This window comes from Mobula hypostoma, chromosome X2 (genome assembly GCF_963921235.1).
Source record: "Mobula hypostoma chromosome X2, sMobHyp1.1, whole genome shotgun sequence".
NCBI lineage: Eukaryota > Metazoa > Chordata > Chondrichthyes > Myliobatiformes > Myliobatidae > Mobula > Mobula hypostoma.
Genome location: NC_086129.1, coordinates 7,948,073 through 7,971,289, shown reverse-complemented (window position 1 = coordinate 7,971,289; position 23,217 = coordinate 7,948,073). Strand labels below are relative to the sequence as shown.

The 23,217-nt window shown below is 45.8% G+C and overlaps 2 protein-coding genes across 2 annotated transcripts; one reads left to right on the top strand and one right to left on the bottom strand.

Annotated features, from left to right (window-relative positions):
- Positions 1 to 71: 71 nt before the first annotated feature.
- LOC134340682 (heat shock cognate 71 kDa protein-like) lies at positions 72 to 6,651 on the bottom strand. The gene is made up of 9 exons (XM_063038129.1): positions 6,524 to 6,651; positions 5,152 to 5,361; positions 3,306 to 3,511; positions 3,069 to 3,221; positions 2,215 to 2,770; positions 1,927 to 2,129; positions 1,606 to 1,804; positions 1,177 to 1,409; positions 72 to 950 (listed from the first exon to the last, which is right to left on the bottom strand). Exons 2-9 carry the CDS (start codon positions 5,354 to 5,356, stop codon positions 774 to 776), a joined length of 1,932 nt encoding a protein of 643 aa, XP_062894199.1. The 5' UTR covers positions 5,357 to 5,361; positions 6,524 to 6,651; the 3' UTR covers positions 72 to 773.
- Positions 6,652 to 6,802: 151 nt separating this feature from the next.
- Positions 6,803 to 22,944, top strand: LOC134340683 (uncharacterized). Its single transcript, XM_063038130.1, has 2 exons — positions 6,803 to 7,570; positions 15,600 to 22,944. The coding sequence occupies exon 2, from the start codon at positions 19,717 to 19,719 to the stop codon at positions 20,971 to 20,973; it is 1,257 nt and encodes a 418-aa protein (XP_062894200.1). The 5' UTR covers positions 6,803 to 7,570; positions 15,600 to 19,716; the 3' UTR covers positions 20,974 to 22,944.
- The last annotated feature ends 273 nt before the right edge of the window (positions 22,945 to 23,217 follow it).

Here is a 23,217-nt window from a genome sequence, read left to right as displayed (position 1 = left end):
CATTTCACACAGGCACCAGGGTTAATCAATTAAACTAGTGTTGGCTGCTGGAGATTAAAAAAAGTCACAAGTTGTAATGTTCCAATCATAGCTTTTATTCAGATCACATTTTCACTTACAAGTGCATTGTTCAAAACAGTGCCTTCAAAAAGTATTCAGCCCCAAAATTATCTTCACATTTGACTGGTTTCCCTTTCTAAATTTTAAATAATGAAGTAGGATTTTAGAGCCCAACTACAACATTGTGCATGTCAAATCAAAAGTGAAATTCCAACACCAGTCAACAAATTACTAAATTAAAAAAACAATTGAGGCTGACAAAGTATTCACCCCTTTTGCAATTACTATGGCAACTTACCCAGGAGATGCAATATACAGATTTACATCATATAGAAAATTGGAGCATCACCTGTTTTCAATGGAAGCACAATACTCCCTCTCTCTGCAAGCCCAAAAATCCTTGCAAGCTAACACTCATCTGAAAAGATTACCTGCTTTAACAACTGCAAGGGGTAAGTTCAACCAAGTACTGAACAAAGGGGGGATAAAAAACTTTTCAGCTGTTGACATTTCAATCTCTGATTTTTTAGTGTTCCACTTCCCTGTTTTTGGACTCCACTGTGGGGCAAAAAAATAAAACGTGAATTCACAAATTAAAACCTGGTTGTTGGGGTCTGAATGTTTTTTTTAAAACAAGGCACCAAGTTAAAGAGCTGATCTTTTTATTTTTATGTTTGAAGTATACTCAAAGACCAGTAGACATGCCATGCACTTTAATCAACCTCTTCAATTGTTGGGCCAGATGATGCACCTGCACCTGGAGGAGGACCACCAGCACCAGGGAAGCCCCCTGGCGGCCCACCAGCTCCCTGGTACAACTTGGTGATGATTGGATTGCAGATTTTCTCCAGTTCTTTCTGCTGATGTTCATATTCATCCTTTTCAGCAGTCTGGAAGAAATTTTAAAAAGCCCATTAGTTGTATTGCACCAAAATGAAGTGAAAGAATGCTAACACAGATAAAACGCTCAGACATCCAAGGAAGATTGCCATCACAACCCCACAGGGCTCAAGTGGAAACTACGAATGGTAATGGTTTTTACTTCATCACAGCGAATTAACCAAAATTTTATTTTATCTATTATTTTTAAATCGATAATCTTGACATGTAGTTTACCTGGTTCTTATCCAGCCAGCTGATAACTTCATTACATTTGTCCAAAACCTTCTGCTTATCATCATCTCCAACTTTACCCTTCAGCTTCTCATCCTCAATTGTGGACTTCATGTTGAAAGCATAAGATTCAAGTGCATTCTTTGCTGCTATTTTTTCACGTTGTTGATCATCTTCAGACTTGTACTTCTCAGCTTCTTGAACCATACGCTCAATCTCTTCTTTGCTCAAGCGACCTACAAGCAAAATTTAAAAAAGCAATGTAGTATTCCTCCCTAGTTAAGCAACAAATATCTTGTTTATGTCAACCGCTCAGACATCCAAGGAAGGTTCTTTGCCAACATCTCTATTTCTGGTGGAAACTACGAATGACTTTCTGGAATTCTTCATCATAGCAGAAGCAAAATTCATCAGATTTCTAAAGCTTCCTACCTTTGTCATTTGTGATGGTGATCTTGTTTTCTTTTCCAGTGCTCTTGTCCACTGCAGACACATTCAAGATACCATTGGCATCAATATCAAAAGTCACCTCAATTTGAGGCACACCCCTTGGAGCAGGTGGAATTCCAGTCAGCTCAAACTTGCCCAGCAAGTTGTTATCTTTTGTCATCGCTCTCTCACCCTCGAACACCTAAATTAGAAACAGTATTTGGCATCGTCAAGAAATTCAGTAAATGCTGGACAGTAAATTTAACATAACTGGCATCAGAGAAACAAGCAGCTAATTTGGATATATGTAACACTGGAATTTACCTGGATCAGCACACCAGGCTGGTTATCAGAATAGGTAGTGAAGGTTTGTGTTTGTTTTGTTGGAATGGTGGTGTTACGCTTGATTAATGTTGTCATGACACCTCCAGCTGTCTCGATGCCCAGGGACAAAGGAGTAACATCCAACAGCAGCAGATCTTGCACAGCCTCAGACTTGTCACCAGCCAAGATAGCCGCCTGGACAGCTAAGAGAACATTAAGACAGTTTAGTTACAAGTTAAACAAGGCATGAAGATCATACTACAAAACAATTGTCAATATATTCATTACCTGCACCATATGCAACCGCCTCATCAGGATTGATGCTCTTGTTCAATTCCTTGCCATTGAAGAAATCTTGCAATAACTTCTGGATTTTGGGAATGCGGGTGGATCCACCAACCAGCACAATATCATGGATTTGAGCCTTGTCAAGTTTGGCATCTCGCAAGGATTTCTCTACAGGGTCAAGAGTGCCACGGAAGAGGTCAGCATTGAGCTCTTCAAATCGTGCTCTGGTGATTGAAGTATAAAAATCAACACCCTCATACAGAGAGTCAATTTCAATGCTAGCCTGTGTACTGGATGACAGCGTACGCTTTGCACGTTCACAGGCAGTGCGGAGACGGCGAACAGCTCTCTTGTTGTCAGTGATGTCTTTCTTGTTTTTTCGTTTGAATTCAGCAATAAAATGGTTGACCATGCGATTATCAAAGTCTTCGCCACCAAGGTGGGTGTCACCAGCTGTAGATTTGACTTCAAAGATTCCATCTTCAATGGTTAAGATTGAGACATCAAAGGTCCCACCACCCAGATCAAAGATCAGGACATTCCTTTCAGCACCAACCTGCAGATCAAAAATAATTAACGATGATTACATAAGCATGCAACAGAATGGTACATTTAATATGGGGTGGGGGAAGACTGGACTATGGACCAAGGAAACACTGGATTTGCATTACAGAATCAGATCAACAAAAATATTGGAAAGCAGCTCCAGGATGGAGACTAAGAGTTTTGCGCCCAAGCTGCAGAATTAGTGTGACATTATCCACCAATCCTTAATCCCACTCATTGCAACCAAAAGTCATCTTCCAAATGATAAATTTAGTAATAATCGACACAGTAATATCGATACTACATACCTTCTTATCCAAGCCATAAGCAATAGCAGCTGCAGTTGGCTCATTGATGATACGCAGCACATTAAGACCTGAAATTGTACCAGCATCTTTTGTAGCTTGTCGCTGAGAATCATTGAAATAAGCTGGTACTGTAATCACTGCATTAGAAATAGTCTAAATGGCAAGAAAAAAAATCAATGTTAGATAAGAAACATAATTACAATTCTACCCACTTGAATTAACAAGACTGTACTATACCTTTCCAAGATAGGCCTCTGCAATCTCCTTCATTTTGGTCAACACCATAGATGATACTTCCTCAGGATAAAAAGTCTTCTTCTCGGCCTTGTATTCAACTTCCACCTTGGGGCGACCACTGTCATTGATGACTTTAAAAGGCCAGTGCTTCATGTCAGACTGAACCACAGCATCATCAAACCTACGGCCAATCAGACGCTTGGCATCTGTAACATGAATTAAGGCATCTGTTAGTCTTGTGAGACCATGGATCTGCACCTGGAAAGTCTTCACTCTCCAGGGCACAGGCCTGGGCAAGGTTGTATGCCTGAGCCTGAGGCTCCAGAGGGTTCCTGAGCTGTGGAAGACGTCCTGCCTCATCCCTGTGCCGAAGACGCCACGCCCCAGCAGCCTCAATGACTACAGACCGGCGGCATTGACCTCCCACATCATGAAGACCCTGGAGAGACTTGTTCTGGAGCTGCTCCGGTCTATGGTCAGGCCACACTTAGATCCCCTCCAGTTCGCCTACCAGCCCCGACTAGGAGTTGAGGATGCCATCGTCTACCTGCTGAACGGTGTCTACGCCCACCTGGACACGCCAGCGAGCACTGTGAGGGTCATGTTTTTTGACTTCTCCAGTGCGTTCAACACCATCTGCCCTGCTCTGCTGGGGGAGAAGCTGACAGCGATGCAGGTGGATGCTTCCCTGGTATCATGGATTCTTGATTACCTGACTGGCAGACCACAGTACCTGTGCTTGCAACACTGCGTGTCCAACAGAGTGATCAGCAGCACTGGGGCTCCACAGGGGACTGTCTTGTCTCCCTTTCTCTTCACCATTTACACCTTGGACTTCAACTACTGCACAGAGTCTTGTCATCTTCAGAAGTTTTCTGATGACTCTGCCATAGTTGGATGCATCAGCAAGGGAGATGAGGCTGAGTACAGGGCTACGGTAGGAAACTTTGTCACATGGTGTGAGCAGAATTATCTGCAGCTTAATGTGAAAAAGACTAAGGAGCTGGTGGTAGACCTGAGGAAGCTAAGGTGACCCCTGTTTCCATCCAGGGGGTCAGTGTGGACATGGTGGAGGATTACAAATACCTGGGGATACGAATTGACAATAAACTGGACTGGTCAAAGAACACCAAGGCTGTCTACAAGAAGGGTCAGAGCCATCTCTATTTCCTGAGGAGACCGAGGTCCTTTAACATCTGTCGGACGATGCTGAGGATGTTCTACTAGTCCCTGGTGGCCAGTGTGACCATGTTTGCTGTTGTGTGCTGGGACAGCAGGCTGAGGGTAGCAGACACCAACAGAATCAACAAACTCATCCGTAAGGCCAGTGATGTTGTGGGGATGGAACTGGACTCTCTGACAGTGGTGTCTGAAAAGAGGATGCTGTCCAAGTTGCATGCCATCTTGGTCAATGTCTCCCATCCACACATAATGTACTGGGTGGGCACAGGAGTACATTCAGCCGGAAACTCATTCCACCGAGATGCAACACAGAGCGTCATAGGAAGTCATTCCTGCCTGTGGCATCAAACTTTACAACTCTTCCCTTGGAGGGTCAGACACCCTGAGCTAATAGGTTGGTCCTACCACTATTTCAACTATTTGCAGTTTTACTACAATTTATTATTTATGGTGCAACTGTAACAAAAACCAATCACCCCCCTCCCCCGGGATCAATAAAGTATGAGTATGACTCAGCTGGGGCTCGAACTCACTACCTTCAGGTCATTAGTCCAATGCCTTAACCACTTGGCCACATGCCCACACATAACATGAATATCAGTAGATCTCATGAACATGCACAGCCAACCATCCACTATTAAATTCAATTCTCTGTGCAACTCACCAAATACAGTGTTGGTTGGGTTCATAGCCACCTGATTCTTGGCTGCATCACCGATCAATCTCTCTGTATCAGTGAAGGCAACATAACTCGGAGTGGTGCGGTTGCCTTGATCATTGGCAATAATTTCAACTTTGCCATGTTGGAAGACACCTACACACGAGTAGGTTGTCCCAAGATCAATTCCGATTGCTGGTCCCTTAGACATGTTGCCTGAAAAACAAATTAATTCAAATAGAAAACTTCACCAACAATACAATGACTTATAAAAATGAGTTTCACTACAGGAACACAATCGCATCACTGATCACATCCTCTTACTCCGCAAGCCAGCATTAGTAGGAAAAACAAAATGATTATAGGAAAATATAATACAACGTAAGGCAAATGAAACTAATGGTTGCTTGCACCAGACTTAGTAGCTGCCAAATACCTCCCAGCCCATTACTTTGGTACCTTCATGTGTAAATCCCTTCTCCCGAGTTCAGACAGGTTGTTTCCACAGCAGCGTCGCCGACATCGAGCCACACAAACTGCATACGACGGACACGTGGTCCCCATCCCACTACCTACCTATGCAATCGCGCCTTTCTTACACAAAGGAAATCAAAATGGACGACTGTGCGGCAAAGGCAGCGGAGTAGCCTCGATGGGCCAAATGGCCTCATCACAAGTCTGACGTCAGCGGACAATGGAGGAGCTCAGTGGGGGGGGGGGGCAGACAGCACCTATGACATAATCGGTCCCCTCCCCCTTTATGTAGGGTTTCGGATGCCGCCCGATTTCCGGCCCCACTGGAAAGCGGATCAGAGATTCCCGCGGGTGGATGTCAGTAGGCGCGCGGGGGACGGGAGGATCCCAGCGGACGGGCGGCGGCTCTTCCTCCCCCGACCTAGGGAGCGGCCGAGACTGTTCGAGAAGGGTGGGCGGAGCAAACGACACTCTCCCTCGGGACGGGAGACCGGGCCCACCAGTTCCGTTCGCGGGGGAAAGAACAGCTAAACTCGAGAGAGTTTAACACGAGGAATTCTGCAGATGCTGTAAATTCAAGCAACACACAAAGTTGCTGGTGAACGCAGCAGGCCAGGCAGCATCTCTAGGAAGAGGTACAGTCGACGTTTCAGACCGAGACCCTTCATCCTTCTCATTCCAGATCCTTCAGTTAGTCCTGACTAAGGGTCTCGGCCTGAAACATCGACTGTACCTCTTCCAAGAGATGCTGCCTGGCCTGCTGTGTTCACCAGCAACTTTGATGTGTTATTTCGAGAGAGAACTTAGCGATCGTCAATGGTGACTGAGGGGTGCGAATAAGACAAGGAGGGAGAGAGGGAGAGTGTCGGAGGCCCCGCGTTAGGCCTGCACAGAATGACGGTACCTGCTACGGTGGAACTGGAGAACCGAGCCGTCTGTAGTGTCCAACGCCGCAATGAGACCGTGCTGCTCCCACGGGCCCCTTTTAACGGCTCACCCGAAGGTTCTAGAAAGCCGCGCGCGTCACACCGCACACCGCCAATCGGCTCTCGCCGGGTGGGAGGGCGAGCAGGCGGGCGCGGTGCTGATTGGTCGACCGCCGCAGGGGCGGGGCTGGGGCGCTGTCTCCGCTCGCCGGCAACATGGAGGCGGCGATGGCAGCCGGCGAGCGTGAAGCGAAGTGGAGTTAGGGCTGGTGGTGTTTGTAGCACCGCGTACGGAACCCCAGGCACAGAAACACTTGACAAGATGATGGCGCGTCACCCGCCGGTTTGGTTTCGGGGGCTGAAGGGCCCCGCCCGCGTCTTTCTGCTGCTGTCCGACCCGACTGCAACTTCAGCCCAAAGATATGGGAGCAGAATTGGACCGGGTAGTCCTACCGAGGCCCCAGTCCCCAGTCCGTAACCTGAACCTATCGCTTTAAATATCCCCGATGGCAATCAATTCCAGATTCACCGGCTAAATAATTCCTTCTCATCCAGACTCTTCAATATTCAGAGAGATTCCAGCCCACATTCTGCTAAACTCCATTACAGGGGCGATTCTCATAAACCACACTGACTTCCCAGGAAGAAGGAAACGCAAACCCGGTGACACAGCAACTTCCCTGAATCAATCTTGTACTCCAACTCCACCGGACCGCGGTTAAAAACCCGATTTCCAAAAAGCTACCCGATTGTAGAAAGGATCCCATTGTGAGCAATTAACGTTTTGCTTTAAATTTCTGTCTGCTTTTACAACCATGCCTGAGAATAGATGGCCTCTAAGTTTCCTTCTCACGTTGCAGTCAGGGCGTGGTTTCGGGGAAACTTGAGCGCAAATTCTGTACGGCCATTCCCGGTGAAGCATGAGGGAAAAGAGGCCCCGGTCTTTCTAGAAGCTTCTATTTGCTTGCGAGGCTATTTCAAAGGAGAGCTTTGGGCAGCCATTGTTAATGGACTGGCTCAGACGGGTAAAGGCATTTGTATTACAACATGTTGTGCTTATGATTACCGTATTTATGTTTCAGATACTGTATGGTAAATGTGAATTCTCAATTTGTTGTAATGAAGTTTTAATTATTGTTCCTTGGATTATTTGAACACAGAACAACACAGGAACAGGACATTTGGCCCACAATGTTGTGCTGAACCATGTGCCTGTCCAAACGACTGTTAAAAGTCTCTAATTGTTTTGCCATACCAGGCAGCAAATTGCAGATATCCCAACGCTGAGTAAAAACACTATAGCTCACATCCCAGTTGAACCGACCTCCCCTCCCCGCCCCCCCCCACCTTCAATGCCCTTTGGTGTTAGATGTTTCAACTCTCTGGAAAACATGCCCTCTGTCTACTCTGCCTCTCATTATCTCTATCAGATCTCCCCTCAGCCTCCCGCGCTTCAGAGAAAATCCAAGTTCTGAAATAAAATTTCGATTAAGTAAACACTAAAAACATTTGTCATTTTTATTTTGTTTAAATTTTCACTACTTTTCTTTGTATCGGAAACATACTTGCCCTCTAGATATTTCAATCCGGGGGAAAGGATACACTGTCTGTCTATAGCTTGCATAATTTTATAAACCTATCAAATCTCACCTCAGCCTCTGCTGCTCTGTAGAAAACAGCTCCAGATTTCTCATAGCACAAGTTCTTTAATCCAGGCAGCATCCTCGTCAGTCATAGTCATAGTCATACTTTATTGATCCCGGGGGAAATTGGTTTTCGTTACAGTTGCTCCATAAATAATAAATAGTAATAACACCATAAATAGTTAAATAATAATATGTAAATTAGACATAGTCATACTTTATTGATCCCAGGGGGAAATTGGTTTTTGTTACGGTTGCACCATAAACAATAAATGGTAATAGAGCCATAAATAATTAAATAGTGATATGTAAATTATGCCAGGAAATTATGAAATAAGTCCAGGACCAGCCTATTGGCTCAGGGTGTCTGACCCTCCAAGGGAGGAGTTGTAAAGTTTGATGGCCACAGGCAGGAATGACTTCCTATGACGCTCTGTGTTGCATCTTGGTGGAATGAGTCTCTGGCTGAATGTACTCCTGTACCCAACCAGTACATTATGTAGTGGATGGGAGACATTGTCCAAGATGGCATGCAACTTGGACAGCATCCTCTTTTCAGACACCACCGTCAGAGAGTCCAGTTCTGGTAAACCTCTTCTGTACCCTCAACAAAGCCTCCACATCCTTCTTAAATAAACCAGTTCTATAAAGCTATAGCATTTACTTCCTGGCTCTTGAACTTAATACCTCACCTAATGAGGACAAAGTGTAGCGCACTATTCATCTGTCTGGAAGCCATGGACCTGGACCTGAAGATCCCTCTTCATCAGTGCTGTTAATGGACCCGGTTATTGACTGTGTACCCTTTATGTTGGATCTCCCAAAATGCAGCACTCCACACTTCACCCTCCAGTCCTGCCAAAGGGTTTCAGCCCGAGATGGCGACTGTAACTTGGTGAGTTCCTCCAGCATTTTGTGTGTGTGTTGCTCGGGATTTCCTGCAACTGTGAATTTCTCTTGTTTACCAGTAGTCACAGCCATCTGTGTGGAGTAAGACCCAACCACCACAAGCCTCTGGGCACACCAAGCAACATTTCCTCCAATTTGTTTTCCTCTGAGCAGGAAATTTTTACACAGCCTGAAAACTGCACAGCATTTTAACAAAACACTAGAAAAAAGAAAATTCCAGTTGTGTGGCAACAAAGGATATGTGCGTGGGAGCATTTCAGTTACCCTGCGGCCTGGCATCCGCACAGCTGAGAGGGAACAGTCAGGCCTTTACCCTGGATCCCATGCACTCTCATCTTATTTCCAGTGGCTCCCCCTTAACAATTGACCCACCTATCTTTTGCTCTGCCTGACTTTTGCCTGCCTTCCCCACTGAGCCTCAGAGTCAGTCTCAGTCTAACTGACTTGGCTATTACTGCTTTGCCCAGAAAGGTCTTCTCTTTCCAACAGTATCCTAAGGGGTATGATTTGTCAGTGTCAATGATTTGGACTATGGTATTAATGAATTTGTGGCTAAATTTGCTGATGATACAAAGATAGGTGGAGGAGCGGGTAGTGTTGAGGAAACAGAGAGCCTGCAGAGAGACTTAGATAGTTTAGGGGAATGGGCAAAGAAGTGGCAAATGAAATACAATGTTGGAAAGTGTATGGTCATGCACTTTGGTGGAAGAAATAAACGGGCAGACTATTATTTAGTTGAGGAGAAAATTCAAAATGCAGAGATGCAAAGGGATTTGGGAGTCCTTGCGCAGGATAGCCTAAAGCTTAACCTTCAGGTTGAGTCAGTGGTGAAGAAGGCGAATGCAATGTTGGCATTCATTTCCAGAGGTATAGAATATAAGAGCAGGGATGTGATGTTGAGGCTCTATAAGACACTCATGAGACCACACTTGGAGTATTGTGTGCAGTTTTGGGCTCCTTATTTTAAAAAGGATATACTGATATTGGAGAGGGTTCTGAAAAGATTCAGGAGAATGATTCCAGGCTTGAAACGGTTACCATATGAGGAACATCTGGCAGCTCTTGGGCTGTATTCCCTGGAGTTCAGGAGAATGAGGGGGGATCTCATAGAAACATTCCAAATGTTAAAATGCCTGGACAGATTAGATATGACAAAGTTATTTCCCACGGTAGGGGAGTCCAGGACAAGAAGGCATGACTTCAGCATTGAAGGACGTCCATCTAGAACAGAGATGTGGAGAAATTACTTTAGTCAGAAGGTGGTAAATCTGTGGAATTTGTTGCCACGAGCGGCTGTGGAGGCCAAGTCATTGGGTTCATTTAAAGCAGAGATAGATAGGTTCTTGATTAGCCAGGGCGTCAATGGGTATGGGGAGAAAGCAGTGTGAGGGTATGACTGATCAGCCCATGATTGAATGGTGGAGCAGACTCGCTCCTATATCTTATGGTCTTATGGGTATATGTGGCTGAAGGGAAAAGCCTGCCAGAAGTGGATACAGCCCTGTCCTGATGGTGGGTTTTGGCCTGAAACGATGACTTTTTCTTCATTTGCACAGATGTTGCCTGGCCTGCTGAGTTCCTTCAGCACTTTGTGTGTGTTGCTTTAGATTTCCAGCATCTGCAAATTTTCTCATGTTTGTGACAGCCCAGTCAGTCACAGTTAAAGCCCTCCCCAGTAATGAGTACTTCTGCAAGGAGCATTCTTCATCTAGGACCCCCACCGTCCAGGCCATGCTCTCTTCCAACTGTTGTCTTCTGGAAGGAGATACAGGAGCCTTAGTTCCCATACCTGTACCAGGTTCAGGAACAGTTATTACCCAATAGCTACCAGGCTCCTGAACCAGTGTAGATAATGACTTCACTCACCCCAAATGATTCCACAACCGATGGACTCAAGGATCCACAACTCATTTTCTCAATGTTATTTATCATTTACTTCCTTCCCAGCTGTCACACCCGGGAGATTGCACCATACAACACAAGTTAATTTGATCCTTCTATGGCTAAAGAATTAAAATTCAAGTGGCTTCTACTTGAAGAGGTTAACATATGATTGTTTTTGAAACACAGGCCTAGAAATTGTATTGTGTCAGTTTTTGGTGATGTAACGTTAGCAGCTAACACCCAGACTGGTTCTCTGCAATCTCGTCAAGATCCAGACTCAAACAGGTTTAAGGTTGGTTCTCTGAGAGAGTGAAACAGTTGTGATGAAGAAACACGCAGGCAAATTGCTGGAGAAGCTCAACAGATCAGGTAGCATTGTTGCAGAAGAAAAAGTTCAGTCGACCTTTTGTGATGAAAGGAAGGGGGCAGAAGCCAGAAGTTTCAGGGGGAGGAGGAGGGAAGGAGTACACACTGGCAGGTAACACGTGAGACCAGGTGATGGGGGGGGCGCGAAGAGTGAGACGCTGGGAGGTGAGAGGTGAGACCAGGTGAGGGGGAATGTGAGTGGGGTAGGGGTGGATAGAGTGAGACACTGGAGGGTGATAGTTGCGACCAGGAGAGGGGGAAGGTTGTTGGGGGAGGATAGAGTTGGGACACTGGGCGGTGACAGGGGAACCAGGTGAGGGGGAAGGTGGGTGGGAGAGGGGTGGATAGAGTGAAACACCGGGAGGTGATAGTTGTGACCAGGAGAGGGGGGAAGGTTGTTGGGGGAGGATAGAGTGAGACACTGAGAGGTGATATGTGAGACCAGGTGAGGGGAAAGGTGAGTGGGGGAGGGGTGGATAGAGTGAGACACTGGGAGTGACAGGTGAGATCAGGTGAGCAGGAGCCTGGGTGCTGATAAATGAGACCAGGTGAGGGGGAAGTTTGGTGTGGGAGGGGTGGATAGCGTGAGACTCTGGGAGGTGAGAGGTGAGGGGGAATGTGGGTGGGGGAAGGGATGATAGAGTGAGACACTGGGACGTGGTAGATGAAACGAGGTGAGGGGGAAGGTGGGTGGGGCAGGGGAGGAAAGAATGAGACTCTAGAAGGTGATAGGTGAGACCAGGTGAGGGGGAAGGTGGGGGTTGGGAGGACTGAGTGAGACACTGAGAGGTGAGAGCAGGTGAAGGGGAAGGTGGGGTTTGGAAGGATAGAGTGAGACACTGGGTGGTGCCTCATTGCAATTTCCCTATCACCACAATAGGTCAACGGCAGATGCCATCTCAACGGCTCTTCACAGGGCTTTAGACCACCTGGACAACACAAACACCTACGTTAGGATGCTGTTCATCGACTATAGCTCAGCATTTAATACCATCATTCCCACAATCCTGATTGAGAAGTTGCAGAACCTGGGCCTCTGTACCTCCCTCTGCAATTGGATCCTCGACTTCCTAACTGGAAGACCACAATCTTTGCGGATTGGTGATAACATATCCTCTTCGCTGATGATCAACACTGGGGCACCTCAGGGGTGTGTGCTTAGCCCACTGCTCTACTCTCTGTATACACATGACTGTGTGGCTGGGCAGAGCTCAAATACCATCTGTAAATTTACTACTACTACTACTACTATGTCGACTCAGACCTAGGGGACCGGTGTCAGGCACGATGACAGACTCTCCACTTCTCCCTCTCCCTCATCAGTGTGTTCAGTTCATCTACATTAGCCGCGCCGCTGTCTTCCAGGAGTGTGTTGGCCATAGTCTTGGGAGGGCGCCCAGGGTTCATCCTCCCATGCTTGGGCTCCCATATGATGACTAGGCTGGCAGGTAGCTCGGGGTGGCATAGACAGTGCCCCGCTAGTTGCAGTCTTCTCGCCTCGATTTTAGTGGTGAGCAGCAGTAGGTTGTTATAGAGCTCGACGTTCGTCATGTGCTGTTGCCAATTCACGTCAAGAGCCATCCGGAGCATTCGTGTTAATAACCATATAACAATTACAGCATGGAAACAGGCCATCTCGGCCCTTCTAGTCCATGCCGAACTCTTACCCTATCCTAGTCCCACCTACCTGCACTCAGCCCATAACCCTCCATTCCTTTCCTGTCCATATATCTATCCAATTTAAGCAACCATCTGGAGACTTTCGCATAGTCTTGGTGAGTGTCCAGGTCTCGCATCCGTATGTGAGAATGGACTCTATGACTGCTATGAAGATCCTCTTTTTAAGCCCTCTGGTCAGGTTCGACTTCCAGATTTCCTTCATGTCGTTCATAGCCTTACACGCAAGCGCCTTCCATATCTTTATGTCCTTCTCCGAACTCATCATTCTTGACTCGAGGTACTTGAAGTCAAAGACTTTCTTAATGGTATCATTCTCTACGGTCTTGAGAGTATCGTAACTTCGTCGAAGTTAAACACCATGTACTCTGTTTTTTTAGCATTTAGGTGAAGTCTAATTTTATTGCACTCAATTTCCACTTTTGTCAGTAGCTGCTGTGCTTCCTCCATCTGGTCAGAGAGCAGGACTATGTCATCTGCAAAATCGAGATCTGTGAGTGTAACTGGTCTGACCCTTTTGGTTCGCCCTGGTTTCATGGTAAAATCAAGCTTGTCATGATCTTTGGTAGCTTGACGCAGAGCGCAATCAAGGACGATTATAAAGATGTAGGGTGCCAGAGAGTCTCCTTGCAGCACACCAGCTAGGAGCTCGAACACTGCTGTTTCTCCGTCTGGTGATACAACTTTCGCCATGGTTTTGGTACAGCTGGACTCTGTTGCTCTCAGTAGATGGTCTGGCACTCCATAAGCTTTCAGGATCTTCAGCATTTTACCTACTTATTAGCAATTTATCTACAAATTTGCAGACTATAAAACAATTGTTGGTAGTATCTCAGGTGACGAGAGGGTGTACAGGAGTGAGATATGCCAACTAGTGGAGTGGTGCCGCAGCAACAACCTGGCTCTCAACGTCAGTAAGACGAAAGAGCTGATTGTGGACTTCAGGAAGGATAAGATGAAGGAAAACATACCAATCCTCATAGAGGGATCACGAGTGGAGAGAGTGAGCAGTTTCAAGTTCCTGGGTGTCAAGATCTCTGAGGATCTAACCTGGTCCCAGCATAGTGATGTAGTTATAAAGAAGGCAAGACAGTGGCTATACTTTATTAGGAGTTTGAAGTGATTTGGCATGTCAACTAATACACTCAAAAACTTCTATAGTTGTACCGTGGAGAGCATTCTGACGGGCTGCATCACTGTCTGGTATGGAGGGGCTACTGCACAGGACTGAAAGAAGCTGCAGAAGGTTGTAAATCTAGTCAGCTCCATCTTGGGCACGTACTAGCCTACAAAGTACCCAGTACACCTTTAGGGAACAGCTTCTTCCCCTCTGCCATCCGATTCCTGCAGCTTTGGACACTACCTCAATTTTTAAAAAATATATAGTATTTCTGTTTCTGCACGATTTAAAAAAAATCTATTCAATATACATGATTGATTTACTTGTTTATTTATTATTCTGTTTTATTTTATTTATTATTATTATTTTCTCTGCTAGATTATGTATTGCATTGAACTGCTGCTGCAAAAATTTCATGTCACATGCTGGTGATAACAAACCTGATTCTGATTCTGATCTGTTTGTTTGTAATATCTATCAATCAATCCATCTGTTTGTTTGTACTATCAATTTATCTGTTTGTTTCAGAATCAGAATCAGGTTTATTATCATGTGATGTGAAATTTGTTAACTTAGCAGCAGCAGTTCAATGCAATACATAATACAGTATAGCAGAGAGAGAAAAAAATAATAAGATAAAACAGACTAATAAGTAAACAAGTAAATCAATTATGTGTACTGAATAGATTTTTAAAAATGTGCAAAAAACAGAAATACTGTATATTAAAAAAAGTGAGGTAGTGTCCAAAGCTTCAATGTCCATTTAGGGAATCAGATGGCAGAGGGGAAGAAGCTGTTCCTGAATCGCTGAGTGTGTGCCTTCAGGCTTCTGTACCTCCTACCTGATGGTAACAGTGAGAAAAGGGCATGCCCTGGGTGTTGTAAGTCCTTAAAAATGGACGCTGTCTTTCTGAGACACCACTTCCTAAAGATGTCCTGGGTACTTTTAGTTCGTGAGCCAGGACCCCAAATTTGGGCCACTGGTACCATCTGGGGGGAATAATTCTTATAGTGTTTTTTGGCAAGGTATACACCCCCTAGTGCTAGAAAATATATGATAGCATTGCAGCAGTGGTAGCTTTCTGTGTGTTATCACTCGATTTATAACCCCATGCCAAAGCACACTTTTCAAAACTATACATAGCACAGAATAAAGCATTCTACTTCAAACTGATGGTTCACTCTTATTATTGACGCTTTGTCTTTGAAAATTGGTGGGAATATAGCTCAGACTATGTTTTTCAGAAAAGTTGTTAAACTTAGCATCTCTACAAATGTTATCTATTACTGGCAGTGAAAACACAGTGACTATACATTACATAAGATTTACTTCTGTTTTCATGTTCTGTTTCAGGTTTATATCTTGTATATCACCATTTATACATACATTTGTATCACCTTTGCAGCAGGTGCTTTTTTCACCAGCAATATTAATGTGATTTTTTTCTGTTCCAGGTACTGTGGTGGTGGGGTAGTCCTGCACAATAGAGGAGAGAGAAGAGTAGAGTAGATTTAGATCTGGAGTAGCTGAAACACTTTGTTTCAGAATGGAGAGCCATAAGCACAAAGAATCTGTTAAGAAGCAGTGTATCATACACCGGAAAACAGCACAAGAAGATGATGACAATTTAGTTAGTTCTCAAGACTATGAATCCTGGGAAACATTACTTGAAGCAGCCAAGAGGAGAAACTATGCCCCTACTTGCTAAAGAACTTGGAGAAAAATAAGTCCCAAGAATCTACTATCACTGAAATTGCCGAAGCCTCTTCACCATGAAGAGAGACTTAGAGACTCTGAAAAGGAAAGCGTTACTGATGAAGCTGGTGAGAATACCTGTACATCACAAAGGCCAAGTAGGAGATCTTCATCAGAAGCAATGGTGTATGATCAAATCTGCATTTTTTGTAATAAGGTGAAATTTCTGAAGGGCTCCAAGTGACGTGAAAAGCTTACACAAGCTGTACAACTCAGAGCTGACCAAACACGACGGGAATGTGCAACTCAAAAGGAAGGTGAAAAGATTCTAGCAGTAACAAGGAGAGACATAGTTGCTGCAGATGCCCACTATCATGTTTCATGCTATAAGGATTATACCAGAATCAAGAAAAAGGGAACCTGAGTACAAAGAGAATGATGATAAAACAGATGGTGATGAACTGTATAAAAGGATTGAAAGGGAAGCCTATAAAGACTGTTTCAACTATATCAGAACTGATATCATACCCAACAAGATGATTATACAACTCACTTCTTTGGTCACGAAACTTGAATCTTTCATGCTATCTGGTGGAGTTACACTCCTGCAAGATTCTACAAGGAAGCACATTCAGAGGAAACTGGAATCTGAGCTGGGCAATTCAGTGGATATATTTCCAGATGACAAAGGGAAATTGTTAATGGTTGCTGAAAGTGTATCACCAAGGGACATTGTCTTGGACAATCAAACTCTACAGAGGGAACTCAAAGTTTGGAGGGCCAAGGCAACCAATTTCGACAAGATCATAGATCAGACTTCATCACATATCAGGCCCTGTCCACACCAGAAGGATTGCTGAGAAAGACAAATAAAGCTACTTTAGCCACAACATTGCAGAAAAATGTTGCAGTAGAAGAGGAACTCCCAGGATACTTTGCTACGGTGGTTAATGGAATGAACTTGGTCCAACGAGTGAAAGGTGATCAAGTTACTTTCAGAGATGTTGCCACAACAATTCTGGGTATGGCTCTGAGGGAAGGCAGTCAGAGTAGCAGAACAGATGTTGTGTTCAACACACACAAGGAGAACTCTATCAAGAATAGTGAAAGATCTCTACGGGTGAAGAGACTGGTCATGAGTTGCAAGGTATCACAGGCACACAGATGGTGAGGCAGTGGAGGAGCTTCCTGACCAAAGTCAGTAACAAAAATAGTCTCATTAGCTTCATAGTCCATGAATGGAGGAAGGCAGAGTACAGAGCAAGGCAACAGGAGAAGATTCTGTATGCAACTGTGAATGACAAATATTACAGAATCACATCTTAAGACAGTGAGGTGTCAGCTCTTCAGTGTCCCCATTTGTTCCAGAAGTGTGGCACTAGAACCCATACAAGGCTTGTAGACATCAAGAAGATTGCTGCCACTGTTGGAATAGAGGTTTGCAGGGCTCTCATCGGGTTGCACGCATATACAGGATGTGACACTGTAAGCACTTTTGCAGGCAAAGGGAAGACAAGTGCTCTAAAAATTCTGACCAGCAACAGGGAAACTCAGGACACATTCTTAGAGTTGGGTCAGGAATGGAACCTCTCCCCAGAACTGATGGACAAACTGGAGGCATTTACATGTCTCCTGTATGCCCCAAAAGCATCGACCACCTTTTCTGTCCAAAAAAAGTGAAATCAAAAGTCATCAACTCCCACCATGCAAGGACTGCTTAACAAAACGTGCACAGTGAGCCAACTACCAGGCTGGTATATGGAGAAGATGTTTAGAGAAGGACCCACAAGTGCCAAGCCCTGTTGGCAGAGGATGGAAGATGGAGAGAGAAGAGGAAGCTGAATAGTTGGTGGTGCACTGGATGGAAGACCAGCCAGCACCCGATGCCATCCTGGATCTACTGGCCTGTAACTGTCCAAAAAAAATGTTCACTCCCAAGATGTATGTGTGTTGTGTGACGAATACACATAGATAAGATGTTAGCTGTCCTGTGTGATCAGCAGTTGGTCTGCCACCTGTCTTCAAGAGAGAGATAAGGGACACAATGAAACAGCACCTGGAGATGTGTAGAGAGCTGTCTGGAGCGGCTCCCCCTTTGAACCCTGAACTGTTTGAAGTGATGGACAGGCGATACCCCAGCAGGGGGATAAAAAGGGACCGGTTCACTAAGGCAGGACACACACGCCACCCGAGGTAACGAGACCCTGGAAGCGGTACGCCTCTCACAAGTCGGTGGGAAGTATCAGACAACGGCCAGGGTGGAAAGGTACGATCAGCGGGAACCCGGTGTGTGTCCGCCCTTGCCTGGGTGCCGGGTTCACTGCAGAGGATCGACCGCATCTGGAGGAGGGGTCACAGTCGGTGACCTCAGGTGACATCACCAAGGACCTGCCCAAAAGCTGCTTGTGAGCCATATCGCCGGTCTGTGAGTGAAGCCGTGTCTGAATGATCAGTTGTTCCTGTTCTCTCTGTCTCTCTTCCCCCACCTTGTCCATCGCCATGGCAACGATTACTGCGAACTGAACTACTAAATTGGACTGAACTTTGTGTCACTTTGAAATTGGTCATTTATCCCTAGACAACGATAGAGCTTGATTGATGCTGTTATCTTAATTCTGTGCAAATGTGTGTTTATCATTACTGAACTGTTGCATTTATTATCCTTTCGATTACTGTGTTGCTTGTTTCTTTAATAAAACTTTCTTAGTTCTAGTAATCCAGACTCCAACTGAGTGATCCATTTCTGCTGGTTTGGCAACCCAGTTACGGGGTACGTAACATAAGTGGGGTTCTCGTCCGCGATTTTGAACGCTAAATTTGGGACGGAGTAAATTGATTGGGTTAAAATTCCCGAAAGAAAGAAAAGACAAACAGCAGAAATGGAGGCTGAGGAATTTATAAAGGTGCCGACCTTGGAGGCATTAGAGGATGCCAGGAAATCGGAATTGGTAGCTGTGGCCAAACGGGTGAATCTTGCTAAGGTGAAGTCGACAATGAGGAGAGAGGAGATACACAGAGCTATTGTAGAGCACTATGTATCTAAAGGTGTGTTTCCCCAAGGTGAGCTGGGGGTGGCGTCTATTGAAAAACCTGCTGGAGATGCGGTACAGGTACAGCTTGAAAACCTGAGACTCGAGCACGAGTTCCGGGTACAGCAGTTAGAACACGAAGAGAAGCAGTTAGAAAGGCAGGAGAGAGAGTTAGAAAGGCAGGAGAGAGAGAAAGAGGTAGAAAGGCAAGAGAGAGAAAGACAGTTGGAGAGAGAAGAGAAAGAGAGGGACAGACAGTTGGAGAGAGAAGAGAAAGAGAGGGAAAGGGAATTTGAGCTGGAGAAGTTAAAGATAAGGGCCGAGCAGGGGCTCGTGCCGAACCAAGGTGGAGGGTTCCGGGCGACCCAGGAGGTTAGGCTGGTTCCCCCATTTGACGATACCGACGTGGATCGGTACTTTCTCCACTTCGAAAAAGTGGCTATAAGTCAGGAATGGCCGAGGGATAAGTGGGCTGTGTTACTTCAGGGTGTACTGAAAGGGAAAGCCCAACAAGCTTACTCAGCTTTGTCTGCGGAAGATGCCCAGAGGTATGAGGTGGTGAAAGAGGCCATCCTCAGGATTTATGAGTTGGTCCCGGAGGCATACCGGCAGAGGTTCCGGAATGCGAGGAAGCAGTGGGACCGCACGTATTTAGAGTTTGCCCGTGAGATGCAGACATATTGTGAGCGTTGGTGCGCCTCGAAGGGGGTAGGGGTGATTATGTCAGACTGCTACAACTGATCCTGATTGAGCAGTTTAAAGGTTGTGTCCCTGAGGGTATGAGAAAGAGGCAGCCACGTTAGCCGCAACTGCTAAGTTAGCGGATGAGTATGCGTTGACGCATAAAATGAAGTTTGCCCCGAGTAAAGGCTACCAGAAGAGTAGTCAGGACGGTGGGGACAGTCCGCCGGAAAAGTCAGAAAGTAAGCCGGGGACTAGTGAAAAGGATAAGGTAGATCGGGAGCAGTCTGGTAGGAAGTCTCCTGGGGTCGTCTGTTATAATTGTGGGAAAGCCGGACACTTTGCGTCCAGGTGCTTTGCCCCAAGGAAGGAGACGGGGAAAGGAAAAGCGGAAATTTTGAATGGCTGTATCGAGCTGTTAAGCGAACCGCTAGGGAAGGACAGGTCTGAAAAAGTCCAGGAAGGGCGCGAGAGGTTTATCTCGGCCAGACTGGTGTCAGTGAAGGAGGGGTTAAAACCAGTTCCAGTGCGGACCTGGAGAGACACGGGAGCGTGTCAGTCACTAATACTGAAGAGTGTATTAGAGTTTAGCTCAGAGACCCAGACTGGGGAGGTAGAGGTCAAAGGTGTTGGGGAAGGGACAGAGTCAGTCCCTTTGCACCAAATACTCTTACAAAGCAACCTGGTCTCTGGACTAGTCACGATCGGGGTGAGGTCCGAATTACCGATGAAAGGCGTGGAAGTCTTGCTCGGTAATGACATCGCCGGGGGAATCGTGTTCCCAGTCGTGAGATTGACAGGTCAGCCTGCCAGCAGTGAGGCCCCGCCCATGGACTCACAGGTTCATCACGGGACCGCAGTAGTAAATTTAGCAAAGACATTTCTGCCAGCCTTGTACAAGAAGAGGGTAGAAAATGGAAAGAAAGAAGGTAGTGAGACAAGAGGCAGTGAGGGAGCTGGGACAGACGTAGCAGTAGCCAGGAAAGAATTTGTGCAGACGCAGGAGCGAGACGAGGGGCTGATGGTTTCGGCAGAGACAGCTCTCTCTGACACAGCTTTAACAAGGGAACTAGTGGGCTATTGTGCGGAGGACGAAGTGCTAAGGAAAAAAGGGAAATCAAGTACAGTACCCGCAGATGAGGAGTGGGGGGTGGTGCAAAAGAGTTATGGGGATGAGGTTCTTAACATGGCCCACGAGGTGGCCCACGAGGTACCCCCCGGTGGACATTTTGCGGTGCTGGAGGAAACAGTTGGTGGAATCATGAAAGAGATGTACCGGCTGCCCAGGGGGAAGAATGTTACTGATCATGACCGACGCGAACTGAGACGGTCACAGGCTTTTGATATGCTAACAAACCCAGTCGGTGTTCGCGTGGAAATCAATGAAGCTAGGGGGGCCCTGGGGAGAAAAAAACCATTTTGAAAAGATTAGTATGGGATCGATCAGATGGGAGAAGGCTATTGTTTTGGCCAGGTCTACTGATAAGGTCTCTCCCTTAATCCCCGAACAAAGCGAATCTTTAGAAGAAGTAATTAAACGACTCGCACCCGTGTGTTTGATTGTCCCGAGGCAATGCAAAGAACTGGGATGTTGGGTGATGTCTGTTACAATAGGTCAGCCTAGTAAACAACACTCATATATAATGAGTAATTCAGTGACTAAAGGGCTGATGAACACAGAGGTGTGTATTGGCAATTTAATACGGCTGTCTGAAGCCAGCTTGATAGTGAACCTTGAAAAAAATTAATTTGGCCACACGAGGGTCACTTACCTGGGAATTGTGGTGACACAGGGGCAGCTGGCAGCAATGCAAGCTACAGTGCAGGCTATCACTGACCTCCCAACCCCGACAGACAAGAGGGCCCTCAGAAGGCTCTTGGAGATGGTGGGGTACTGCAGGAAGTTTTGCAATAACTCTGCGGTCAATACCCGTCCCCCTCCTACTAAGCCCTTGCGAGAGAAAACTGAGTCGGAATGGGACGACCCTTGTTATTGTGGTCCGGGACAAAACCAAATGAGAGGTTACATTGGTCGCAATTCATCAGTGTTTTTGGCCACTATGAAGTTTGCTGAGTTGGAGCCTGGTCTAAGGGATTATTAATAACACGTGTAAAAGGAACAGAAAATGCGATGACTGTGTGTCAAGGTGTTGACAACTTCAAACTTGCCGTGTTAGCCAAATAGCTGATAAAGATGTATATTTGTGCGTGTATCAAATAATGTATTCATGTTTGTAATTTTTACCTCCCGGTAAAAATCCTTAAAGGGGGAAAGTGTGACGAATACACATAGATAAGGTGTTAGCTGTCCTGTGTGATCAGCAGTTGGTCTGCCACCTGTCTTCAAGAGAGAGATAAGGGACACAATGAAACAGCACCTGGAGATGTGTAGAGAGCTGTCTGGAGCGGCTCCCCCTTTGAACCCTGAACTGTTTGAAGTGATGGACAGGCGATACCCCAGCAGGGGGATAAAAAGGGACCGGTTCGCTAAGGCAGGACACACACGCCACCCGAGGTAACGAGACCCTGGAAGCAGTGCGCCTCTCACGAGTCGGTGGGAAGTATCAGACAACGACCAGGGTGGAAAGGTACGATCAGCGGGAACCTGGTGTGTGTCCGCCCTTGCCTGGGTGCCGGGTTCACTGCAGAGGATCGACCGCATCTGGAGGAGGGATCACAGTCGGTGACCTCAGGTGACATCACCAAGGACCCGCCCAAAAGCTGCTTGTGAGCCATATCGCCGGTCTGTGAGTGAAGCCGTGTCTGAATGATCAGTTGTTCCCGTTCTCTCTCTCTCTCCCCCCCCACGTTGTCCATCGCCATGGCAACGATTACTGCGAACTGAACTACTAAATTGGACTGAACTTTGTGTCACTTTGAAATTGGTCATTTATCCCTAGACAACGATAGAGCTTGATTGATGCTGTTATCTTAATTCTGTGCACATGTGTGTTTATCATTACTGAACTGTTGCATTTATTATCCTTTCGATTACTGTGTTGCTTGTTTCTTTAATAAAACTTTCTTAGTTCTAGTAATCCAGACTCCAACTGAGTGATCCATTTCTGCTGGTTTGGCAACCCAGTTACAGGGTACGTAACAGTTGCAAATGGCGTCACGTGTACTGACATGTGTAGACTGGCAGACTGTGAGAACCAGGCATCCACCTCAGAGAGTGTGGAAAGTTCAGATGAAGACGTGGAAGACTTGGAAAATTATTATGATTATTAATAGGTTATGAAAGTATGGAAAACAAATTATGGAAAGCAGTCTTTGATTAAATATATTCATTTTACAACCAAATGGGGCCTAGGTTATGGCCGTGTGGAACCCCACATTTGAATTATTGTACTATCATTCTATATGCTATGACAAAAGCTTAAGATTGTTTTGATTTGATACAACAATATGGAAAATATCATGACATTAATAAAACTCCAGAAATCTCTCCAAATGAGGTTTTTTACATTTGGGGGGCGGGGGGGGGGTAGCATTTTCTGCTGTACTGATGTTAATATGGAATATATGCTTATATTCTTATAACTGATTACTTATTTGAAGTAATAAAGCTACCAGTGGTGCAATGCTATTACATATTTTCTAACTCCAGAGTTGTATATCTTGCCAAAAATCACTATGAGCATTATTCCCCTCAGATGGTACCGAC

What these genes read in the sequence shown, in the direction of transcription:
- LOC134340682 (XM_063038129.1), bottom strand. Translation starts at nt 5,356, where the DNA reads ATGTCTAAGGGACCAGCAATCGGAATTGATCTTGGGACAACCTACTCG. An exon ending in CTTATGGCTTGGATAAGAAG is followed by an intron (nt 2,771 to 3,068) that starts GTATGTAGTATC and finishes TTTGATCTGCAG; the next exon opens with GTTGGTGCTGAAAGGAATGT. An exon ending in AGCCTGGTGTGCTGATCCAG is followed by an intron (nt 1,805 to 1,926) that starts GTAAATTCCAGT and finishes TTTCTAATTTAG; the next exon opens with GTGTTCGAGGGTGAGAGAGC.
- LOC134340683 (XM_063038130.1), top strand. Translation starts at nt 19,717, where the DNA reads ATGAAGTTTGCCCCGAGTAAAGGCTACCAGAAGAGTAGTCAGGACGGT.